This window comes from Strigops habroptila, chromosome 1, assembly GCF_004027225.2.
Source record: "Strigops habroptila isolate Jane chromosome 1, bStrHab1.2.pri, whole genome shotgun sequence".
NCBI classification, from domain to species: Eukaryota; Metazoa; Chordata; class Aves; order Psittaciformes; family Psittacidae; genus Strigops; species Strigops habroptila.
In genome coordinates, this window is record NC_044277.2 from 39,893,729 (window position 1) to 39,915,847 (window position 22,119).

A 22,119-nucleotide genomic window follows, 5' to 3' on the forward strand; every position below is an offset into this window, starting at 1 on the left:
TCTGGACTGCCACCCCTAAGAAGTTATCATGTGAAATGGGAAAATGAGAACACCAAACTGACAATGATTTTAAGTAAAAAATGTTAAGGAGGCACTGGAATAACTATACTTCCTTACAATAAGTCAAGTTTATCAGCTGCTTAATGAATTTAGACTGGCAAAAGTGTATGAAAGATGAAAGTGAAGGTTCTCAGTATAATGTCCTGTGACAGCAGAGCAAATACATTGGCCTGAAATTCCAGATGGAGTGCAGGACTGCAGGGAAAGAGGCTTCTCTTCACATTTTCCATAGTTAAGTCGAAAAAGTAATGTTCAGTGTCAACACCGCATTTATATTTTATTACATATTGGACTAATTGGATTATTGAATAGCATTAATCTGAACTCTTAATTCACCTTAACTGTGACACAGTTTGATCACTGCTTTGTTCTATCTTTATTTGGATCAATACAGTTATAAAATTATGCATAACTAAAATAAAATGTCTTGTTAAATAAAATTTATTAAACATATACAGGCCTAGAAAATGAGTGAAAAACACAGATAAACCCAAGTAAGAAACATACAGACTCCTGTCTCTGTCAGTTAATAAATATCTTATATTCCCAAAATGTGAAAATTTGTCTTAAAGATTACTGCTTGTCCTTGCAAATGGTTATGCTTATATTAATGCACAATTTCTTTTATTGGAAACATATGAGGAAGTGTTTGTCAGATTAGAATACTTGTTGGAATAAATTTCTTTTTAAGAGAAAAGAGTTTTCCAGATGATGACTTGATTTAGTGACATTATCATTGGCATCTCCAAAAAAAATCTGTTGTCAGTAATCCACTTTTGGAAAGGAAAGAGTTAGGAATAAAGAAACAAATACAGACAATATTCTGCAGACTTCTAGGCTCATGCTGTCTCCAGAAAAAGGATAGCTGGGTTTAACTTGCACTAAACTTGTAAGTTAATAAACTCTATTAAGCCAGAAAAACTTCACACAACATCAGCAAAAGTATTTGTTCACCATTCTCCCTAGCGGTAGTGATTCTGAAAGTACTTAGTAACTCACATGCAGCATGTACTATAAATTATTCAGAATCTGGATAATCCAGCCACAGATAACAGCAAGTTTGTGTGTGTATATATATATACACACACACATATATATAGGTAAGGTATGAAAGGTTTTACAAATCCTTTTTCCTCTGAAAACATGTATATTTTGGCTGAATAAACACTTGTGAAAACTTTGATGTTTGGTTTGCATTAGACACACTACTTCATCATTTGTTGATGTGCAGTTTTAACGAGCTCATTTTAAAGATGTAACATCTCAGAAATCCATGGTCAAATTCACAGATGATTCAGCCATCTAAGAAACTGCAAGTTGAAAAACTATTAACTAGACTAGGAATGGTGACAACTGGGATAAACTCACTTCACGGACAATATTACATTTTCTTTTTATATGTACATTTGAAAATCTACATGCGGTAATGAGCTTTATTCTAGTCAAGAGACCAAAAAAAGAACACAGAAAGAACAGCTACTATAACTGTTATAGCTAGATGAACAGTTTGCTAGAGATAATTTATTTGCCGAATTTAATCCACTTTTCTCCTCACAAGCTATCTGCAGTCGTATTATGACACATATTTCATCATAATTTTAAGAAATCGGATTACGATTGATAAATTAGCTAATATTTTTGTGGATTAATTTCAGACCACAGATTAGTCATAAAAACATAGAAAATGTTGGAGTTGTTGTATAGTCTTGTATGCTACATGATACTCTATCTCTTATCTGATTTACAAACAGGGAGCTTTAAAGTTAGCAGAGGCTTAGTTTTTCTGCAAAAAGAGATAGAGAAGGAGAAACCACACAGAAGATAGGTAAACCTACAGAATAAAAAACTTTTTCATTTTCCCTTAGGGAAAAATGTTAATTGTTTTTTAGTTACTACTAGCAAATTAGGTTTGAATGGAGAAAAGTCACTTTACATACTGATAATACTACATATTGTTTAATTCAGCAGAATTTATATTGAATTTTCTCAGAACAATATTAAAACAATTTGTCTGTATGTACAGCCCACTAAATTTTCTTAATTGACACTGTCTGGAGAGAGAAAGATATTCTCCAAGACTAAGCAGCTGAGATGGACAATGTGAGAGCCATACTTACTCTGTGACCCAGAAGAGCTGCCCTAGGAAAAACAGAACTGACACTTTTCATATTTCTTGGATAACAGAATAAGCTCAGAAAAATTCCTTAAAAACAATCATTCCAGCAACCCTTCCCCACTACTGCAAGTTTAATTTTTGATAACTCCTTTTCAGATTTTCTTTAAAGGTTTCTTTTTATCCTGGAACCCATGTTTTGAGTGTTTGCTTTGAATCTATGATGCAGTTTGACTTCGTATTCAGTACACTTCAGTGTCAGTGCTGGCAACATCTGTCTGTAGCAGTTGTAATAGCTCTCGTAACAAAAGCAGCATTTGAACAGTCATTGTGCAATATTTACCTTTAGAAATGCCAATCATTTTATAGGCTTAGTATTGAGACTTGGTGATTGGTTAATGGTGATATTCGCAACAGAACAGAAAATGGCAAGTCAAGACACACCATATGCTTCATTTCATCAACCTGTATGCACAAGTGATTTCCCACACTGCTAATGTTACTATCATTTTAACAGGCTTTTATTGGAAGAGGAGTTAGACTGTCTAGATAAAGGACCTTTGCTATTAAGCTTAGCAAACTTATTGATTTGCTGCCTGATTATTTTGATCTCACTTCTTAATCTGGAGAAAAATCCACTGAAAACAAAAGAGTTTTAGCACTGGGAGTCAAAATAAAGGCTGTTGTAACACTGAGCCCAAATCAAAAACAGTGTCTGAACGCTCCTGTAGAAGCAGGCAAATGATATATAGCATAAAAGGTGAATATGTATAAAAGATAAATATACATAAAAGATAAATATATAGCATAAAAGATAAATAACTTTTGCTGAGATGTCATCCTTCAGACTGTGGCTATTTCAGTTCTGTTGAACTGAACTCATCCACCCTGTCCCAAATGCTTGCCACATTACTACCTTCTCTTAGAAGGTATTTTCACCTTTTTAGCTGTGCCAGCATAACCACACAATCAGCTTCTCTCCAGCCAGATTATGTCAAGATAGGTGAAGTGAAAAAACCTAAATTATTGACAATATTAATTGCTTAAACTAAATAAACGTTTGGACAGAGTAAATGAATGTCACTGTGCCAGCACACTAAAGGAGTGGAAACACTGGGTAGTAAGCAGCAGTGCTGAGAGGCACTGATAGCACACTACTGTCTTAGCCCGGCTCGGTGGGTGGATGAACAGTGCATCTGACTGTGACCTCAGCATCATGTAATCTGTGTTCTGTCCAAACGCTTCTTTAAAAATAGGATTTTCCAGGCATCTGAAAAAGCCAAACCCAAATTTCCATTTCCTCTGAAATTTACATATTTTCTTAAATAGGTTTTTGTTTTATGTTAAATTCTCATCCACAAATTAATTGAAAAAATTTTATCTTTACATTTAAAAAAAATTAATTTAAATTACAGTGAATGCATAATTAGAGGTTTCTGATGCCCTGCAATTATCATGGTTTGTCCATCTTCAACAAGATTATTGAAGAATAAATGATAGAATAGGGGCACTAAAAAAGAAGAAATAATATTTGCTCTGAACTGACCGTATGTTAATTTGCCTAGTATAACTGGAATGGAATCTTTTTGAAATAGGATTTGTATGTGTAGAACAGCAACAGGAGTAAGGAAGAATAGTGGTACATTGTAGTAATCAGCAGATATGACCATTCAGCTAATTTGTAAAAAGACATTTCAAGCAGACGTCAAGTAAAATACATTTAATAAAACGCAGAAGGAGTGCTACAGAGACCAATATCATCAGTGTCGTGGTTTAAGCCCAGCTGGTAACTCAGAACCACACAGCCTCGCACTCACCCCCTTTTCACTCCCCCCCTCCCTGGGCAGAGATGGGGAGGAGAATCAAAAGAATGTAAGCACCACAACAGCTACTATGAAGGAGAAAAAAATAACTGTCACAGCTGAATCCAGGACAATGAGCCACAGCCAAATCTGTAAACACACATTATATTACACGATGGAATTTAAAAATGAAACCAAACCAAACAAAAAACCCTGAAGACAGACATCACTTTGCACAAATTCAGGCCCATCTGATGCAGTCTGATTGTTGGACTGATTTAATAACAGTCCAAGTTTGAGATCTGGTTTAACAGGCAAAGAAAATTTTCTTCACCTTTAGTAATGCATATGGTTGTGTAATGTCTTGATTAAGACACCATAATACGATACTTAAATTATTCTCAGGTAGGGTCAACGTGGCTGATAATGGGATAATAAAATGTCTAACTGGTAAGTCTCCAAGTGCAACTGTAAGTGGATAATATTTTCAAGCACATTTCATTGTAGTGAGGCCAGTCAATAAGCTTATGCTCTTTAATATTTTCATGAGTTAACTGGAAGAAAACAAGATTTTAGAGATAATGCAAAAACAGTTGCTAGTTATGACAGTTGAAGAAGTAGGGTGCTAAATTGAAGCATGCTCTGACATTTGTGAGAGTTAATAAATCGCCAGAAAACCCACCTTCAAGTAAATCAAGCAGCCGAATCTATTTAACTTGTCAAAGGTGTACTGATTTGCTTATTGTTGTAAGTGCCTGGCAAAGGCAGCAGAAATTTGGTATGAGAGAGCTATCCAGGCTAACAGTCAAAAGCACAATAAAATCCAGTTCCTAGAACTTAAAGCTCGACAAATTTAGACAGAAAACAGTGTGAATCTTAAAAATAAATAAATAAATGGCATATTTAAGCTTTGAAACAATTTTCCAACTAGATGAGCACTTTATCACTGGAAGCCCTTCATTCTGAGTTAGATACATTTTCTAAAGTATTTAACCTGACTTGAAGTTAATTCAGTTCTTGCTGCATCAAGGAAAATAGTTGAATATTTTATTCGCTGAAAAATGCAGTCCTGGATTGACCATAACTATTTTAAGATTTTTTGATAAATCAAGCTAATGAAGTCAGCTGTATTTTATCTTAAAACATCTTGTTGATTAAAAAAAAAAAAAATACATAAATATGGCATAGGATTCACTCGCTCAACTTTGCCTATCTAAAATAAGCCTATAGTCAGACAATTTCCTTGTAAAATCTTGAGAAAGCAGCTGGCACTCTTTGAGGATAATTAATTTCACTTTAAGATAAATGCCCAAATAAAGAGAGAAGGTAACCACCTGGAAGCATCTACCTCACTCTCTTTCTGCAGAAGCAGCTCAAATCATCACATTAGAACAAATGTGTACCTTAAAGGCAACTAAAGGCAAGTGAGATGTATTTCAGCTTTAGAAATGGCATTTATGTAATTTATTTTTGAGCTCTATGTAGACAGAAAGCCACCCTCTCTCAAGTCATTAGTTTTAGTGTTATTACTTTTGTCCAATTTTTAACTTTTGGCAACAAAGTTTTACTTTTTTTTTTGCCCTGCAAGAATATGTCAGGAAACCAAAATTAATTATTTGCACAGCTCTAATCCATTGGCCAGTGTTAGGCTGGAGTTGTAAAAAGTCTGAGGGCAATTGAGAGAGACTTCAGGGCCTTTGGATGACTGATTAACGGGTCAGAGTGCTCTCCTCTTCCTTCCAGTTGTAGGGAATTATGAGGGAAGAAACAAGAACAGCCAGCAGATCAATACCTGGCTCTGAGCCTGGTGTCACTGGCGGAATTTGGGGTTTTTTTATCATGGATCAGTTTACACACCACCCGGCCTGCTAGCAACAGATGAGCTACACCTGTCTCAAAGGTGGAAAAGGATTTTTGCACGGAGTTAGCAGGGCTCATCAAAAGAGCTTTATACCAGATTTGGAGGGGGAAAGGGACAAAACCAGGCTCACTAAAGATAAGCTTGGGGGCAGCATGCCAGGCAGCATGCTAGTGAGCTCCTTTGGTCTGCTGTCTCAGTAGAGGTAGGGGGTGGAGATCCATGTGGCAGAAAAGATGCAATGGTTATTGATGTGTGTGCCTATCGAAGTGCCTGTGAATTAGAACTAGCGTAGGAACACAGCTTCCCCCCACAAAGAGATGGTGAGATCAATAGGCCAGTTGAAGTGCTTCTACCACAATGCACACAACATGGGCAACAAACCAGAGGAGCTGGAAGCCATTGTGTAGCAGGAAAACTATGACATAGTTGCCATCAGGGAAACACGGTGGGATAACTCACATAACTGGAGTGCTGGAATGGATGGCTCTCAGCTCTTCAGGAGGGATAGGCAAGGAGGGAAAGGCAAGTGTCCAGAGCTTAATGATGGTGACAATAGGGTTGAGTGTTTATGGGTAAGAAGTAGGTGGAAGACCAACAAGGCAGATATCATGGTGAGAGTCTGTTATAGCTCACCCAACCAGGATGAAGAGGTAGATGAAATATTCTATAAGCAGATGAGAGAAGTCTCACAATCGCTAGCCATTGTTCTCATGGGGGACTTCAACTTACCAAATGTCCAATGGAAATACAATATAGCAGAGAGGAAACAGCCCAAGAGGTTCCCGGAGCATGTGGAAGATAACTTCCTGACACCACTGGTGAAGGACCCAGCTGAGGAAGGCGCCCCACTGGTCCTGTTGTTTGTGAACAACGAAGGACTTGTGGGTGATGTGATGGTTGGAGGCTGCCTTCACCATATTGATCATGAAATGATAGAGGTTTTGATTCTGGGTAAAAACCTAGCTGCACGGCTAAGCCCAAAGAGTGGTGGAGTTAAATCCAGTTGGCAGCTGCCCACAAGTGGTGTTCCCCAGGGAATTTGGGGTCATTTCTGTTTAATATTTTTATCAATGACTTTTTTCAATTGATTTATTATTTTTATCAATTATCTGGATGAGAGGGCTGTGTTCACCCTCAGTAAGTGGAGCTGCTGAGAGAACTGGGGTTGTTCAGCCTGAAGGAAAAGCAGCTCAGGGGAGACCTCGTCACTTTCTAAACTACCTGAAAGGAGAGTGTAGCGAGGTGGGTGTCAGTCTCTTCTCCCAAGCAACAAGCAATAGGGCAAGAGGAAATGGCCTCAAGTTGTGCCAGGGGACATTTAGATTTGATATCGGGGAAAAAAATCTTCACTGAAAGGGTTGTCAAGCATTGGAACAGGCTGCCCAAGGAAGTGGTGGAGTCCCCATCCCTGGAGGCATTTAAAAGACATGTAGGCCATAGTTTGTGTTGATCTTGGCAGTGCTGGGTTAACAGTTGGACTTGATGATCTTAAAGGTCTTTTCCAACCTAAATGAGTCTATGATCCTATGATGACCAGACCATTTTAGTGTTCACTTCTATATTACAATAACTTGGCCAACAGCATGCTCCTATGATTAATACATTCGGATCAATGGCATTTTGCAATTATTTAATCATGTCAGATACGCTTTCCATAAGATAAGGTTTTTCTGCAGTTACAAAACATTAGCATTCTAGATGGGATGGGATGTGGACACTGCATACAAATACTGAGTTCCTACTAGTGGCCACAGTACACTGTCTCACAGTACACTGTCCCACATTCTGGCCCTTCTTAGTGTATTCTGGCAGACATGGATTTTTTCCTGAAGTAATTTTTTTAACATTGCCATTAATAAGCATTAATTTTTAATGCTTAATCTGTGAGTACTGAAACTGAACACCAACAGTCACCTTCCACTGACAATTTTTGTATGTGCTGCAGTTACCATGGTACCAACCTGAGCAGTTGATGTCTAAATATAGGGCAGGATAAAGGATATATCTTTTCAACAACTAATAGAATGAAGTAAATATTCACAGAGATTTTACTGCTTCAGTAACTTAGAGGACTTAAAATACTGGCCGCTTTCATCATACCGAGGTTAAAATACTTAAATATCAGTCATAACATATTCAGTTGTAGTTTACTGGCTTTGATGGAATTGATCTGAAAAAAAGCCATTCTCAAAGAGGCAATCTGTGGGTAACACAGCCATATGACAGAGTACACAGCAAGTCTATCAAAGACCATATAAAGAAGCATGAAGAATTTTATTCGCTGAAAAATGTTGGGTGCCAGAAGCAATATGGAGATACTGTATGGATTTCACAAAACTGGGCCCTGTTTTTTCCAGAATGTCTGCACTGAGTATACTTTGTTCAAGAAAGTGTTTGTAGCAGGTAACATTTATCAGACCTAAAGTGACTCATGAAGTATGAATAAATACTATTAGGATTTCATGAAAGCTGAACTGCATGAAGAAATGCGCCGAGATTGCTTTGTCTACCCTTACAGTTTTAGGAGAACATCAAACAAGGCATCAGTGTCATAGTAATTTTAAAGAATACAGTTCTTGCAGCACTAGTTCTCACACTCTTTTGTCTGAATAGATCATCAGAAGCTCAGCTGCTCTCCCAGACATGGGGTGAGCTACATGGAACTTACCAGTGAATTAATAATATCACACACATCACTTTATCACTTATTCATTACTTTGTTCAGCCTGGAGAAAAGGGTCTGGAGAGACCTTAGAGCAGCCTTCCAGTACCTTAAGGGGCTGACGAGAAATCTGGAGAGGGACTTTTTACAAGGGCATGTAGTGACAGGGCAAAGGGGAATGGCTTTGAACTGAAAGAGGGTAGATTTAGATTAGATATTAGGAAAAAATTCTTCACTATGAGGGTGGTGAGGCATTGGAGCAGGTTGCCCAGAGAAGCTGTGGCTGCCCCATCACTGGCAGTGTTCAAGGCCAGGTTGGATGGGGCTTTAAGCAATCTGGTCTAGTGGAAGGTGTCCCCACTCATGGCAGGGGGTTGAAATTAGATGAGCTTTAAGGTCCCTTCCAACCCAAATTATTCTATGATTCTATCATCTACCAGTTTTCTGATGGTTTCACAGGTGTAAGGACTTTGGAAAGACACAAAACAACCTTTCGGATATAAATTATTTCAGTCTTTTACTATCATGCAACTCAGCTCATGTAAGTAAAAGATCTGTTAAATGAAAGAAGCATATCTCCAATCCACTGCAAATTCCCCTGAATATTTAAACATTTTAATGTATTTCTGCATTGCTAAATTGTTGTTTGTGGCAGCCCTGACATTCTGTGCGATTAACACCATATTTTGATGTGATTTCTAACAGAAACACTGTTCCAGTTCATTAGCTGTTACTGTATAGTCAAGGGAAAAATTATTGCAAGGAAAAGCACATTTTAAAATGTCAGAACAACTGTTAAGATTCAGAAGGCAGATTCTGTCTGTTATACTCCAAAATCCCCTAAACCACCAAGCCCAGACTCTCTGACTGCAGGGGTGCTTGGCACAATATGTGATTGGGCTGGTATAGAAAGAGACATTCTACACTTGAGAGTCTTTTTGGAGAATATAAGTAAAGGGAAGAAAACATTGGGAAATTTCCAAAACATGTCATGAACAAAATGTTGCTGCAAACACAGGAGTCTAGCTTGCAGAATCAATTTACTCTTTGTCAATTAACCAAATTACTTTATTTTCACTGAACAAGGAGCAAATCAATACTTTTCTGTGTTTCTCTATTACTTATTTACAAGCAATTTCTTTTAGGGCCCTAAAATATTCCTATGCTGATATCTACTTTTAGAAATATAAGAATACTGTGTCACATTCACACACTGCTCCTATAAAATGTCAAGTAAGTAACGAAGAGATAGGTACATGCTAGTTCTGCCTCTTATTCTGTAAAACAGAATAATTCTGTGCCAGATTGAAGTAGAAATAAATACTACAAAAACACCCTTCAGGTTATGAATCTTTGTAGTTCATTTCTGTTCTCTTAGGCAACATTTCTAGATATGCATCCCTGGTCCCTCTTCATTAAAAACTACCAGTCTGGAAATCAGATTGCTCACTTGTGGAATTCTGATTTTAGGAGAAATCCAGTAAAATTTACATTAAAGTAACTTTACTTCATAAGGACAAAAGGACTGCAGCTCTAAAATCCAATTAAATCAGCTTATCAATAAGCCACAACCTGAATTACAACATTAGGGAAGACAAATGTGCCTTTGCCTAAACTGAGTACCCTCATACACAAATATTTAGTACCTTAAAAATAAAGATTTAAACTCTCCCCCTTTTCTTATGAATAAGCATTTCAAGTAGGTAAAATCCAGTTAGATAATGACCCCCTTCAACACCCACTGAATTAATGAGACTGGAGGTAGTTAGGAGCTGAGCTCCTCCTAATCCTCCATATCACACCTCTGCGTTGGTTATCAATCTAAGCTGATTTGCAAGCTTGCTTCCTTAGAGAAATTCTCCTTCATCTGTCAGCCAACACCAGCAAAAGGAAATAGTTTACTGATTGGTATTTCCAAAAGGGGAACAGGTTAGAATACCATATTCACAGTATTCACTGAGATTTCAGGAAGGTAGAAGAGTACACACACTATAAGAAAGACAGGTAGCACTGTCTAACATAAAATATGGTCAGCATTTCTGGTTGCAAGACACTGGTGTTTCTTCTTCTAAACTTTAACTCAAAATTTCCAACTCAAATTTTCTGTAACAGATGTTTGTTTCAGAATCTTAAATTGTTTTAATACTCAAATTTGTTTTCAAATAAAGATCCACAGAAAATACAAACACTTTATTTATTCCATGTTTAACGCATCCAGTGACCTTTTTAGCTGAAAATTTCACTTCTTCTATCAAGAGCTTCCAACAGGGACTAGGTTTTTTGTCAAATACATGCATCTTGCTGTAAATCTGTCCCCCATTTCTACAGCATATTCAGAAGCTAAATTCCCTCTAATTTTGTTGATACCGACAATGTTACAGGCAAATGCATCTCTGGCAGCTATGTTGCTCTTTCCCTGGTCTATGTCTATGAGCTGCAAGACTCACACCTGCCCAGTGAAGGAATAACCATCTTGGTAGACCTAAGAAAACTATAGAGGGTAGCAGCTCACTGTCTGGAGGCAGATCAAGAGCCAGGCTGTGGGGCAGACTGGTAATGGAATGGCAATAGCCAGGGAAAGGAGCCTTAGCCTGAAGAATGGGAAGAGCTGTTAAAGGATATCGAGTCTCTTTTTAGCTCTATTGTGAAGCAAATACACAGGAAAACCACTGGCATGTCACTGAAGACCACCAATATTTGCAAAATTGAACCTAAAAGCACTCGATATAGTTATTTTATTGTCAGTATTGTTAGCATCAGCTATATAAGCACCAGTATTTCCCCCATAAGATAGAGAAGTTGATATACGCATGCACTTACAATCACAGAGCATTGCAAACTGGGCTTTGTAGAGTCTGTCCTACTGCCATTAAGTCCATGTGAATTGGAGTGGGTTCTAAATGTGCAAAATATCATACATAAATTATAAGTATACCTTTCCTTCAGTGAAATTATCATCTCCTTTTCTGATGAACTTTCTTCTGCCAGTATCTCCCAAAAGGCCTTGCAGCATGACATACACATCAGCATCAGTTCCTGACCCAGGGGGTGCTCCCGTTATGATATAGAGAACATAGCTTTTTACTGTTGGGAAAAAGCGATCAAAGGTTTACCAAAGCTTAATCAGTTAAAAAATGTGTTATTTAATAAATTACTACCATTATATTTCAATTTTTAGCCCTTCCCACTCTGATCAAAAGGCCAAACTATATTATAATGTTTAAGCACATAGAAGCACTGTAATTAAAGTCTAAGAACTACGATTATAAGGAATAATAAGCTAAATAGTTTTTGAGTGGGCCTGAAACACAGGCAGAAGAGAAAATGAAAGAACAAGAAACACATCACAAATTGTTATAAAAGCATGTAAATAATACTCAACCACACACTTGTATACATTTAAGCATGTAACACTCCTATGAAACATTTCCTTGGCTATGGATGATACTAAATTATTCAGAAAGCACCTCTCTGCTCTGAGCCTCACAGAGTTCAAATGAAGCTGAACCCTGTCAGAAAGACAGCAACTTTTGTACTTCCTCTGGATTATGGTCCAACCAGTGGCTGGCCACTCTACACTGTACCAGTTGCAGTTATTGGCCTCAGCAGAGGATTTCCAGAAGCGCTTTGTATTCTCTGACATGTCATCTTACGACTCTTCAGCTGAGCTTTTCTTGGTTGACTGTTTATGTTAAGTACCTGTTTGCACTCCTAGTGAAATGCATAACACACCGGTGATCTGGCACCCCAATATAAGAAAGAAGCCACATCCCCAAAACATTCAATTGAAAAAGAGAGAAAAATATGGGGAGAAAGTAAAGAAAACAGTATCTTTCCTCATGTTAAATGCTCCTTTTTCAGAGGAGCAGCATTTGTAAATATTTAAATACCTGTGTTCTTCCAGAAAAAAAGAAACTAAAAAAATTAAAAGACAAAGAGCCTTCTCAGGGGATACCCCAGCATTACTATTCTCAAATTCAAATTCAGGGAGCTTCTGCCCAAGTGATTTTTTTTTTGAGAATAGCTTTGAAAGCACAGCAGAAGAGGCAAGGAATACACAGATTACTTGGGCTATTGATCTAAACCCTTAACTCCTGGGAAACACTTGGAGGAGACTTCAGTATTCTTATAGCAGAATATCCATTTAGGATAACAGCTCTTCCATTCATCACTAACTTTGGTTATAAAACTTCCTAAGAAACACAGAGCAAACTAAAAAAACCCAGTGTTGAGGTGATGAAGGCATAACTTGCATGAAGGAATTTGATGACATTTAACTGCTAGGTCACAAAAGAAGAATGCCTGAAATTCTAGGAACACAGATGACATTCTGTTGTGAGAGGCCATGGATCTCCTTCTTATCTGAAATTACACTATGAGAGTTATTTCCTTTGGATTTCCTTTGTTTCCTCTGGGAAAGAACCAAATCATATTACTGAGAAGAAGCTGAACTCTGAGTACTGTTCAAAACTTTTTTAATATTTTCAGTGCCGTATGCTTGTTCTTTTATGTGTCACAAACTGATACCAATCAGACTTGAATGCACAATGCTCAGTTACAGGGTCTGAGATATTCTTTTTTAAACACTGGAGAGGTTTGGACCTAGCCATGCATCACTAGCTAAAATGAATAGAAAATATCTGCTAAATCCTTTGGACTGCTCTGCAAATCAGGCATCATTATCAACCAAATCTTTTGTTGTGTTTCTGATTTGTGACAAACCTGCTGGAAAAGGAGAGCCAGCTGTGAGAACTGGAAGCTCAGCCACTCTTCTTCCTTCTTCATCTGCAAAGTTGCGACAAAATGGAAATTCAAGAACATTTTTACTTTCTCTGTGTCGAAGCTTTACCTTAGCAAAGAGCAAAAAGAAATACCTTCATCACCTGTTGTGTCTAATGGAAACTATAGCAAAAGACATACTATTAAACAGCTATGATGCGTCATCTCAATACTAAAAAGGAAGAGAAAATAAAGTTTTCAACAAACATTTTTGAAAGCAGCCTTTTAAAAGAGAAGGAATAAATATATTTCCCAATTAAAAAGAATTAAAATGCTGTCAACATTATTGCTGTAGAGACTGCAATAAGGGGAAAAATATTTGGAATGGTTAAAAAAGTTCTTTTATGTAACCTATTAATCTAGCATATGGAAGAAAAAGAAGTGTCAATATGCCCATTTCAGCTTGTGAGAAATGTCAATATGCTACAACATTTTTCAGTGGAGAATGTTTTCTCATTCTAAATAACAGGAGAAAGAAAATGAAGTGTTTCTGGGAAAAACTGAAAAACAGAAATTCAGAATGTTTTATGGCATCTATATGTATCTGTACATATGTACTGTTGAATATATAGAATATGTTATTCAATATTTTTAATCTATGAACAGCTGTATATAAAGTAATAAAAGGGTGATATTGAGCTAAGTAGCTTAGTCTTTCTTACTATGAGAACTGATAATGAGGTGTCTTACACTATGGTATTACCGGCTATACTAATAGACAACGTACCATTTTCTGAACTATTTAAACCTAGACCAGACACTGTGTTTGAAAATGTGTTACAGGAAGTAATCCTGATTTGAAAAGGGCACAGAGATTTCACTCATACATTTTTTCACGACCTAACTCACTAAAATGACCAAATGCTTAACCCAGTAAGCTCAACCATCTTCGGTTAGCAATTGTCACTGGGAGATGGTGGCATTATTTTGTCTTCAAAAGACTCCAATTATTTTTCATTATGAGAGACAAATTGAAAAGGTATTTTTTTTAAACTCAATATAAAGTGTAATGTTAATACAATTTCCCTTTCATACTAACATCTACATTCCTGAACAGTTCCTTGAAAATCAGATTTCATTTACTGTGCATTATTTCTCCAAGAAGTGAAAGAAGCAAAAATAAAGATGTTAGCTATTACATGCTTCAGAAATAAAGCATATCTTAATTAATTTTTTTCTGGACATTATTTTATAATGACTTCAATTTTCTCAAGAACATTAAGACAGTTATTTTGTGGTTATGGTTATAAAAATGAATTCTGAATTTAAACATGGAATTCAACCAGCTGCACCTGCATTTACTTATGATAGAAGGGGGAAACCTCTGTGAGTTCCAATCTTGTAAGATCAAAATAAAATAGCATAGAAATTACCATCCTGGTTCTAATCAGCGGTGAAAATAAACTGCTGACCTGTCTTTAATAACTGATATTATTCACAACCTCTTACACCAACCTAGCTATTTCATATAACGATTCAGTCAGTCCTGCTATGGAATTTGTGGAACAACAAAGGAAATGTCTTCTTAAACCTCTAGTAATTTACATTTCTCTTTCTAATCCTACATAGTGTAAACGTGCATCTTTACCTCACTTATAGAAATGATGTAGATTTTTTTCTAACTCAGCTTTGAGTCATTGTTCTGAACTAATGAAGTAAAACAGCCTAATAGATGTCACTGCTTTCAACTGCCAAGTGTCTGTTTTGAATTTTTTACAGTGATCACTGCCTCCTACAATATCCAAGAGGCATTCTTAATTTTATCAATAGATTTTCTTAGATGACTAATTCATCTAGCTATGAAGATTAAATTAAAAACCAAACTACCACTTAAATATCAGGGGGGTTGGCTCACTATTATCAGGTAATGGACAGGAAAATTATTTTTTTTTCTCCAGTTTTTAATGAGAACAAAATACAAACATTAATGGACAGAAGTGTTAGTGCAGTTTGAAAGAAAAATATTCTTTCCCTTAGACTTCTTTTTATTTTGCCAGCATAAGAGGATAGAGATATTTTTTGTATAGTGAAATGCCACAGCAATTTCAGTGCAACGTCAAATTTTAGCTTCAGTATCTTGGACATCAGAAGAAAGATTGTCATTTCTGCTATTCACTTCTTTTTTTCACATGCCAACTTAAAAGGCAGATATTTTCATCAAAATGCATTTCTAGTGTCTGGCTTAATTATTTGCGTTGGATCACAATATGTAACAGCCAATTTGGAGTTATGTAAATACTGCAATATATGCCAGTGGGTACGGTTCTGAAAAAACTCTACTGGATATGCTATAGATGATAGCACATCTGTATTTATGCCCTCCAGAAATCCACTTAAGTTTACAAGATTTTTGTTATCTATAGCTATTCTAGTAAGTGTTTTGAGCAGTCTCCATACTATACAAGTGTTGTTACCAGACGCACTTCCTTTTATAAATTAAAAATTATGTCATTTCAGACAGAACTAGAAACTGGAAGCAATAACCTTAGAATATGAAAAAAGAAGAATTTTACAATCAGGACACAGTAAGTAATTTCTTTAGTTTTTCTTTTTTACCTCACGGCAATACCAAGTCTCTCCCTCTCCAGCTTCTTCAATTTCTAAGCGAACTTTGAATATAGTATTGAATTTCTTATTTAGTTCAATTGAAGTTTCATAAATCTGCCCATTTTTAAGGGATCCTTTGGGGAATATGACTGAAGTACGGATACCTTTTCCACCACATACACTTAGAGACATTTTAGGATTCATGGAACTAGAGAAAATATCACTAGTTGTGACAAGGACATCCCAAGACCCTGTTGAAACAAAACAGTAGAAAAAAATTAATGGGTTTGCTGAATATCCAAAATAATACAGCAATTTGTAACAGGCTGAGTTAGTGAGTGATGTGCAACTCATTCCCACCTTTGCATTGAGCTAATACATTTGCACTTAACAGGTTCACTCATTATCGTTGATTCAGCGAGAAACAGATTTGGGCAGCAGCCCTTCTGCAGTGATAGCTGACCCGTTAGAGATGGGCCACTCCAAAAGCGCTATGCAGATAAGACTGCCAGTTCTGTACTAGAGACTTATGAAGAGTCGTGTCAATCTGTTTTTTCCCATCATAAATGTTTCCTCTGCTGATTTAAATATTGTTTCTTACTAAACACCACTCAAACGCAGTGTATTTTCTACTAGATAGTACTGGTTTTCAGGTTTGCCTTTGTTCAGGGCAGGGTGTTTTTTTGTTTTAACTTTTTGAGAAGCTTCTTAAGTTAGAATAGTAAAATATGCTCCATATATTCTATAGCAAGATGATTATGAGATAAACTGGTTTGGTGCTTGAAATGTGATATTTTTATCACAGATCACCACAATTATCTATTTCTTCTGTGAAATTATGTTTGCTGAGAGAATTAAAATTGTCCTATATAACAACACATAAATTTGCCTACTTTAGGGACACAAAAAACACTCAAAGCCAGCAGTTTTACTTAAAAAAACCCAAACCCTACCAAAACCTGCAAATTTATATTGAAGAATATAATGAATGAAAAGAATAGTAGCTACTGTTCAAACTAAAGGTCTGTTCTGAGGCACTTAGTCTCTTAAACATTCTAGATGAATTGGTGGTCACCTGAAGGCTCATCAGACTGCAGACTGATACCAGATAGGCTCCTGAGTAACTTCTGTATCTCTATACTGAACAGATATTTAATTAAACCTCCAGTCAACACGACAGTTTTCAGGATCAGAAATTTGTTCCAATCAAAACAAAATCCCACTGACTTATCTAGCTTTCACATTTTAATTCACATTTATAGAATATATGGAAAATTGAGGGCTATTGAAACAATGCTTTCCATTTTAAAAATCATAACCCCTACTCTGAGGTTTTGGTCACCTGGGCTGATGCAGAATTGAACGTGACCATTTTTTTATTAAGACAACTTAGCTCTGCTTATGTAAAGTGAGGCAAAGTATGATTTAGTAATTTCAACTAGCTATTCTGTAGAGCAGAGTATTTTACTTTGAGCAGTGGAAACAGTAACTTTCGGAGTTTATATCTATAGTCCTGTAAAGCCCAGCTTCTTAACCACAACAGGCAAACCTTTGTCTCCTACTATAAACTAATGCAAATAAAGCTTTATTACTTTAGATCAGGTGAGGATCTATGTCATAAATTCAGAACCTGGTGAACATAAAAAGTTAGCACTCACCACCTTTAAAATAATCTAAATTAAATTCAGAAGTTATGACTTTATGAATAATCACAAATAGCTACTATTTTCATGTCTATGAATATTAAATACAAATGAAACCAGTTATATCCATGAAAAAATGGAAGTCAAATGAAAATTTATGATATCTCCTGTGCATAATCCAAGATTTTTTAGCCCTTTAGTACTGAAATATTAAGCCTTTAAACTATCAGTGTATAGCTGCCTAGGAAGACTGAATGGAAGGACTATCTCTGTTAGATCATACTGTACCATATGCTGCTATAACATGCTAACTATACTGGTAAATCTGATAAATATATTGATAAATTTGTCTGATCCATTTTAAGAGCAACTACATTAATCTTCTTCTCTTTAGTTAAGTCTAAAGGAGTGTATTGGGTTTGTATGCCTGAAGGAGGCTGCGTCTCTGTGGGAAGCCCACACTGGAGCAGGCTACTGGCAGGAGGTGTGGCTCCATAGAAATAGGAACCCACGCTGGAGCAGGTTTGCTGCAGGACTTGTGACCCCATGTAAGGGAGCCACGCTGGAGCAGTTCATGAAGAACTGCAGCCCATGGGAAGAGGTTTGTGGAGGACTGTCTCCCATGGGAGAGACCCCACGCTGGAGTAGGGGAAGAGTGTGAGATCTATAGTCACCTGCATTATGCTTTGTACTTTTTAGGTGGAGGTGGAGGACTTTGCTATTTTCAAGTCACGCCTTTTGTCTTCATAAAATTGTTTTAAATACTTGCTACTAGACCTGCCACTTTTTTTTCCCCAGTTCCTTCAGTATTCTGGGGTTCCTTTGGTTGTCAGTGTTTGACCACATGAAATTTGAAATTTTATTTGCATTTCAGATTTGGTGATTTCCAGTAACCTCATTCCCATTAGTAATTTTTGGTTTTCTTTCCTTCCCAACAGTATGGTTCCTTAATGAAAACAGAGATAAAGTGTTCTATTTGTTTAGGGATTTTACCTCCATCACCCCAGTCTGAACTCTATTGTTCCTGCATAGTTACACATCTTTCTGGGTTCTTTTTATAAGTAAATGGTTGAAGAACCTTTACTATTTGTTTTAATTCTATTATAAAATCAAAGTCAGCTTGACATTTAGTAAGTTCCATTGTACCTGTGTACTTTCTGACCTCTAAGGTACAGCACTCTTTGCTAATCAGTCTTTTATTTCTCCATTCCTTATAGGATCTCTTGTCATATTCTTTCTAAGGTTATTATATGCCCAGGCAGAACTGATTTTCAATAGATACAGAGCTGAGTATTAATTATAATAGACTGGAAAATATTAGCAAGTCTGCACTCAGATTTTTGAGGACTATGTGTGTATGAGAAACAGAGGAAGGAAAATGTTTTTACATAGCTATGTTCAGACACTAATTAAGGTGCATAAACAAGGATGCAAGATTTCCCTCACTTTTCACATTATCAGCAAAGAAAGATGTGACAGACTCTGACCAGTTTGGGGCTTCTGCTCTGAATTACCCTCAGGAGATGCCTGCCTCGCTCTGTGGGTTATGTAGGGCACCTATGGAATCTGGTGCCCTACACAGAGACCTGGAATACCTGCAGTGGTACAATACAGACATTTTTTATTCTGAAATTGTCACTAGTCTAGCTGCTCATCCTATGCTTTTATTTCCATGGTATTCTGTCTTTCTTTTGTCTTGGCAACATTATTTTTTATTTTCTAAGATGATATAAGAAATTCACTAGTGGATTAAATACTGGTAACTAAATACGAAGATACACACTATAGCTGTGTCTGCAGCTATATATAATATAAAACATTCCGAGCATACAGTGAAATATCCATGAGCATAGAAATTAAAAAAGATCAATTTACAAAACTGCTGATATAGAATGCAAATTCACACCTTCAGATTAGTTAAACTTTACATAGTTTGGTCTACCAGTTCTGATTCAGATTTTATAAATGGACCTAAAACAACACTTTACACCTCTTCAGAGAGCTAAGAAATCCAGTACCCTGGAAAAGCATAAAAAGCTTATCATGTTTTCAGTGTCTAAGTTGTTTCTGAATTTTGGTCTTTTTTTTATTAGATAATTTGAATAGGATATTTGGTTCAGGTCAACTTGCTGTTTCCAAGAACTTGTGCCACCGATGTAAGTAAAAAAGAAAACTGCAAATAAAAGCAAATGCTTTCTGCAAATATGTGAACATACGGGAAAATCTCATTCTCCTAAAAGAGTTTTTGTATCTCTTCTTGTGATTTCATCACTGTTGCAGCAGCCTTCTGCTCTGCATTGACTGCCATATGGACCAACCTACCTCTTTCTGCTTCAGCTTTTTTCTAGCCTCAACTAAAACCACAGTTCCTTCACTGCTTCTATCACTTAAGATCTTCCTTCTTCTCTAGTCTTTCTTCCCTGAACATTATAATTGTATTTACCAGCTCTGGAAAGTGTTTGGAAAGACAAGTTTTGTGAGACATGACATTCATATTTAGGCTATATTATTTCTATGGTTTGTTTTTAGTCTTAAAAATACACACAGCCGCCCCCTCCCACCCCCCCCCCCCCCCCAAAAAAAAAAAAAAAAGAGAATTACAATTAAAACAAAATCTGAAAGGAGCCTTGATTATTTTGGACCTTACCATAAATCTTTCCTGTCATCTTCCCATTCCTGACTTTTCCGAGAAGTTTCAGCATTCGTTCCATCTGTGCATCACCAACTCCACTGTCTAACCATTGCTGGCAAAGAAATGCATATTCGCTATCAGTCTTGCCTGATTCACGGATGACAATTTGGTCCAGGTACCATCCAGCTCCATAACCCACATCATGGTGCTCAACAAGCACTCTGCTTAACTGTCCAAGGTCTACTGCTCTCATTTCAGAGATACAAACCTGAGAAAGTAAAGGTAAAATGAACAGTAAACTGATTCAGCCATATATTTTATCATCTTTAAGAAGATTATGTTTGGAGACACATATTCCTTTCAATGCTGAAGTATCTTTTCCTTTCTGATAGTAAAGCAAGATATTATCTGACATTTGGAGAGTCCCAGAAAACATGTGGATCCTTGAACATGTACATTTTCACTTGTTCATGATCATTGCATTCCAGGCTTTATTATGAAAAACATCCCACTATTTTAGGTCAAAAGAAACCGCTGATCATTAATTTACTTACAGCAGCCTCATGAAAATTGAAATTCAACCAGTCCCTCATAACTGCAACAGAAAGTGCTTCAAGTATCAGGATGGGCCTCATAAATAGAACTTTGGTTTAGATAAAGCATTTTATTTTTAAACAATTCAGTCTTTTATATTCTAAGACATCCTATTTTTCTAATGGGAAACGATGTATTATTCAACTCTGAACAGAAATACTGACATTGTTGATGACTATACAAACAAAGGAAGATACTGACATTAGAAACTCTAACTAACGCTGTGCACGCATACAGGCAAGAATTGATGTGCTCTTCGGATGTAAATAGACATCTGTTTAAATATTGCTACGGCTACCAGTAAACAAAAGCTAAATGGCAACTACACTAGTGCATGTTGGGATGAATAAATTATGTGAGTGAGAGAATGAATGTGTTCCATGCAAGAGATAATATGAGTGGGTGGCTAGATACATGGGCATGTGTGTGGGTGACATTAAAATACCCCAGATGGATAGTAGAAACAGACGCTATAATTTTTATTTGTTGCCAGCCAATTTGCCACCAGGCAGGAAAAAGCATGAGGACCCGAAAGCAACAAAGGAAGAGATGATTTTTAGAAAGAATTATGTCATCTGGTTCATTCTCCTGTCTGTGTCAGGCTGTTCTCTACAATGTGCTCAGAAAAAGAAAACATCAGAGTTATTATTCTTATCACAGCCTTAGGTCTTCATGCATTCTTACCTTGTTATATCCACAATCTCTCCAAACAGTTACCATGGCAAGTTATACCCCTCCATGTAACACATATGTAGCCCAAAATAAGATCTAGCTGTGAGGAACATCTTGTAAATAACTTTTGGGGAGTACTCATTGCTTTTTAATTTTATTCTTTGTAGTTCTGAGACAAATATAATTTTCTTGTCAGTGTAAATGACCCTTGACTTAGAGGAAATAGCCTGTATTGCTAATATTCATATTCCTTCACAGCTAACTCTATCTGAAAAGAAGGACCTATCATTAGTCTCATTCTTTGTGACAATAATTAACAGTCATTAGACAACAGTGGTCATAATCACCCATTGTTATCAATGAATTCTCATAATAATACATTAAATTGCCTACTCCCTCAGCACTAGCAAAAATGTACTTTTGGTTGATGTCATTACATTTCTTTTTTTCCCCTCAATTTAAAGACATTTGGAACCGATTAAACACACTACTGGAAGTGTAATTAATGAAAACCAAAAGGATTTCATTTAAATTGTCTTGCTTTAGATCAAGTGTTAGTTAGGCAAACTACAATCTCTATTTATTTAACCCATTAAACTGGAAAAAAAATCATACAATTACTTAAATAAATATGATCTGGCTTTACTTTCAGCAGTCATTAAGTCAACTTGACTCTCTTTACTTACACTTTGTTGCAATTTTCTGCCTCCCTAGCTTTTCCTTATATTCCAGTCCTTTATCAGTCAACAGAGAT

General features: G+C 36.5%; 1 protein-coding gene across 1 annotated transcript in view; it reads right to left on the minus strand.

Moving 5' to 3' along the window:
- Positions 1-22,119, minus strand: part of RP1 (RP1 axonemal microtubule associated) — a 193,036-nt gene that overhangs the window by 19,669 nt on the left and 151,248 nt on the right. The window contains 4 exon segments of the mRNA XM_032919831.1: positions 11,434-11,582; positions 13,221-13,347; positions 15,834-16,075; positions 20,115-20,367. Coding sequence (XP_032775722.1) covers positions 11,434-11,582; positions 13,221-13,347; positions 15,834-16,075; positions 20,115-20,367 — 771 coding nt within the window.